A 4,254-nucleotide genomic window follows, 5' to 3' on the forward strand; every position below is an offset into this window, starting at 1 on the left:
AACAGACTGGGTTAACGGACCAATCAGAGCAGAGTACCATTGTGCAAAGGAGGGGCTTGGAAAGATGAATCTTCGAACGAATCGTTTGAGAGTCCTTGAGAAATAACGTAAAATTAAATGCATATTATAAGAAAATTAAAGTGTTTGTTGACCTTGCATGCATGTAAACCTGTTGTTGGGGACCAAAACCAAATTATGAACCTTTCAAACAGTATAATGGGGCACTTTAAGACTCATTCACACCAATGGATGATTCCTATAAAGTAAGCTATCTGACCTGTGTTGCAGGCTGGAATTAAACCACACCATGCTGGTTTCGTCTGGCCAGAGACTGAGCCTGGTTTCTCCCAAGGTTTTTTCTCCATTTCTGTCACCGATAGAGTTTTGGTTCCTTGCCAGTCACCTTTGGCTTGCTTAGTTGGGGACGCTTAATTTCTGGCAACATTGTCGACTTGATTGCACAGACACTATTTGAATAGAACTGAACTGAGCTGGATGATGACATCACTGAATCATCAATGAACGGACTTTAACTGACAAACTGACTGTTTTCTATTGTAGTCCTGCATTATCAGCACGCATTTTTCCAGTTTAACACTGTAAAGCTGCTTTAACACAAAGCACTACACAAATAAACGTGACTTGAACTATAATGAAAACTATATTACCAGCCACACCAACAGAGAATACCCATAAAGATAACTATAACGATAACTATATTAGCAGCCACACCATTCTCAGAGTTAGAATAATTATTCAAATGTACAGTTATCGATATAGTTACAGCGACATACAGAACCAAAGCATGATCACACGTGTCGTTCTAAAGACTCGTCTCACCCGTCGTCTCCCATGAACTCAAACGCTCGTTCCATTCCGAACATGGACTGCGCCAGCGCGAGGGCGGACGGCGTCTGGATGGGCGTCAGTGCGGGATGGAAGGGACTGTCCCGACCCAGGTGCGGTCTGGGAGACACCGGCTGTGAGCGGGTGGTCCGAAGCTACAAAGAGAAAATGTACGCGAGACTTTGAGTAAGAAATGGATGAATGAATCAGATGAGTGTGAGATTGCTCACCTTTCCGACGGCGTCCATGTCGAGCCGCAGTGGGGCGGGTATGTTGCGTGTCCGGGGCGTGTTCGGCGACATGATTGGCTGCGTGTCGTACTGGACGTGTGTGGGTGAGGGTGGGCCGCTGTGGGCGGAGTCTGTTCGGCATTGGGTCAGTAGGTGGGTGGTGCCCTGTGAGTGTACCAAGTGACCTAAGTGCACGCCCAATGGTTTGAGTCTGGCTCCGCCTACCGCTCCTTCGGCTCCGCCCAGCCCGACCGTCTCTAAGGACTCCAACGAGTGGGCGTGTCTCATGCTGTCAAGCACACGGCGGAGACCCCGCTCCTCGGCTTCCCTCTCCATCACATCCACACACGTCCAACGGCCGCGTTTATACGGCTCGCCCGGTCCTTGATCCAAACGCACGACGCGAAACCGGGACGCCCCGGCGGCATCCAGCGAGCTCTGCTTCCTAACCGTGACGGGCGTGGTCGGCTGACTGGAGCTCTGTTGCATCTGGAAGGCGGGGTTTTTGCGCAGGGACAACCCATTGGATAGGATTTGAGTGGGCGATGCAGTCTGGCTTCTGGGGCTCCTCCCATGGGCGGGGGATCTGGCAGAAGGGGGCGTGGCTTTTTGAGTTCCTAGCTCCTCCGGATGGTTTTCTCCAGAACCCTGATTGTAGTCCGACGTGACGCTGGTGATTTGAAAACCGCTTCGTTTCTTTCCGCCACTCATTCTGGACTGAGTGTGTGCGAGCGGTATGACTTTATCCCTGGGTGCTCCAAACTCCAAATAAATCTTTATTCATTATTTTGCAGTAGAAAGCAAACAGCAAAAAGCTTTAAGAAACTAATGTCCTAACCATTTAAAAGCGAGACTGGTTGTCTTCCGCTCAGTCTCTCGGGTCAATCTGGATAAGATAAATCATATTCTTTGTCCTCAGGTGAACTCGCAGGTAAAAATCTGTCAAAAACTAAAACTTAAACAAATTTATTCCATTGCACTTGGCTCTGTCCTCTTTCTCCCTGTGGCTGTTCCGAGTGTAACTGCAGCCAGTACAGTAACAAGAGCAGTTTCTCTGCCCAGCGGTTGCGCAAGTCTCGGCTCTGTTGGCTGTTTTGCTCTGGCAGTCGTGCAGTATGTGCGTTCACAGCTCAGGACACAATTCAGAGACTCCTTATTGCCATGCATGCACAGATTTGATTTTTTCAAGATCAAACCGCCAATCCAAGAGAGTGGTTAAGAAAAAAGCACCATAATTAGGGCATTTACATGGTTTCTTGCCGCAACTCAAGGCCTGAACGTGTCAGGACATCATTTTAGGGCTGCAGGACAAGTTTGGTAACTCCAAAAACAAGAAGTTCTGTTTCCGTCAACGTTCCTTTAGCGTCTGTAGCAGAGATCTGTATGTTAAAACCCCAAATGGTGACGTGAATCTCAGCAACTTTAAGAGCAGAACCTGCAAAGAATCAAACTCAATCTCAATGCCTGGAGTTACAGTCCTGACTGCTTGTTTGGTTCAAATTAAAAGTGAATCATGCATTTAACTTCAATTAAAACTAGAGCAAGATTGCTCAAACAAGAGGAAAACCTTAATAGAATTAAACTAAATGTTACAGTTTTGGAAAATGATCATGCTTTTAACCTCAAATTAAAACTGAAGCAGGAGAAAAAGTTCAGCAATTCTGTGCAAAAGCTAAAAACACTTACAGTGGAAAACTTGTATTGCTCATTTGATTCAAAATAAAACCAGATCATGCATTTAACTTCAAATTAAGACTAGAGCAAATGGAAAAAGCTAAAAAATAGTCAGCAACTTACTTCTATTTGACACTGCATTTACATCTGCAAGATGTAATCTTTAGAGTGTTTGGTCGTCTGCTATACGTCTAAAGGACGTTTCCTATCAGATGTCAAATAGATGTTTAGAAGATGCATTTAAGATGTTTATGATTTAAAACTGACACACGTTCGTATGCAAGATGTCTGTTAAAGATCTCTTCATCTGGAAAGCGTCTGCTGTGTACAAACATCTGACAGATGTCTTTAAGATGTCAGTTTTAAATCATGAACATCTAAAATACATCTTCTAAACGTCTATTCGACATCTGATAGGAAACGTCCTATAGATGTATTGCAGATGAGCAAACACTAAAAACACGTCTAACAGACGTCTCTGTGATGGACGAGTGCTATCAGGATTGGAATTAAAACAGTAATCAGATTTGATTTCACAGATTCACAGCAGAATCCCACCCGCTCAGCATCACTAGCTCGCGCATGCGCACTTCTCTATATCGATTGAAGCAAATACCCAGAAGCGTTGCGCAACACCGAAACCTGATATTTAACGTTACTTACAGCAAATTCACCCGCACCAGGTCAAGCAGATGACAGGAATCAGAGCAGTTCAATCTCAAAGAACCAACACAGTCAGGGAAACCTGTTCAGAGCAGATATCGGGATCTGGACTGAACCTGAGCCCGCCCCCCACACTCCAAAAAATGCGAATTAAACCCAAAGTTCAGTCTGTAATCCCATGATTTTGTGACCTTTAACACACTAAAGACTCAGTTTACATGTTGCGTCCAAACCTCGAACCCTTGGGGGAGAGAGAATATTCCGTTAAACTGAAAACAGACATTAAAACCCCTTTAGATTCCAGGAGACTGATTTGAGATTGATCATCCACACCCGAGAAGTTTGTTTATTCTCCATCAGTTCGCATCAGATAATGTACAAATCACACGAACTCCACCGGATCCGCGGCTACAGTCGCCGAAACGCCGCGGCATTTCTGCCTGGATCTTCTTTAAAGAGACAGTAATGAACTCAGATTTTCAGATTTACAGATTAATTCTCCTCCTGCGAAACTGTTGACAACTTTCCGTCACCCGGAAGTTCCGCCTCCACGCCTGCGACTGAATCCTACTATGGCGAAGGGCGGGGCTCATGAATATTAATCAGGTCGGACGCAGCCAATCAATTACGGCTGGACGCAATTATTATTCATGAGACTTTCCTTCGCTTTAGTACGATTCGTAATTTTGACAAACTTTACTTATAAATTAAGAGATTAACCGAAGCACAGACATTTAGACCTTAAAATCAAACTGCAGCTAATTCATATCAGGCTCAGTATTACATTTGAACCGATGAGCAAAATAAAACAAAATCAAGTTAGCGATACGAGTTCACACTG

At 44.8% G+C, this 4,254-nt stretch overlaps 1 protein-coding gene across 1 annotated transcript in view; it reads right to left on the minus strand.

Annotated features, from left to right (window-relative positions):
- LOC109059937 (TSC22 domain family protein 4-like) overlaps positions 1–3,978 on the minus strand; it is a 13,867-nt gene extending 9,889 nt beyond the window's left edge. Inside the window, exons 1-3 of the mRNA XM_019077105.2 lie at positions 3,414–3,978; positions 1,077–2,511; positions 841–1,001 (exon numbers count right to left, since the gene is read on the minus strand). Of these exons, the coding sequence (XP_018932650.1) occupies positions 841–1,001; positions 1,077–1,787 (872 nt within the window). The 5' untranslated portion in view covers positions 1,788–2,511; positions 3,414–3,978. The remainder of the gene's footprint in view (positions 1–840; positions 1,002–1,076; positions 2,512–3,413) is intronic.
- Between the last annotated feature and the right edge of the window lie 276 nt (positions 3,979–4,254).

This window comes from Cyprinus carpio, chromosome A23, assembly GCF_018340385.1.
Source record: "Cyprinus carpio isolate SPL01 chromosome A23, ASM1834038v1, whole genome shotgun sequence".
Classification (NCBI taxonomy): domain Eukaryota; kingdom Metazoa; phylum Chordata; class Actinopteri; order Cypriniformes; family Cyprinidae; genus Cyprinus; species Cyprinus carpio.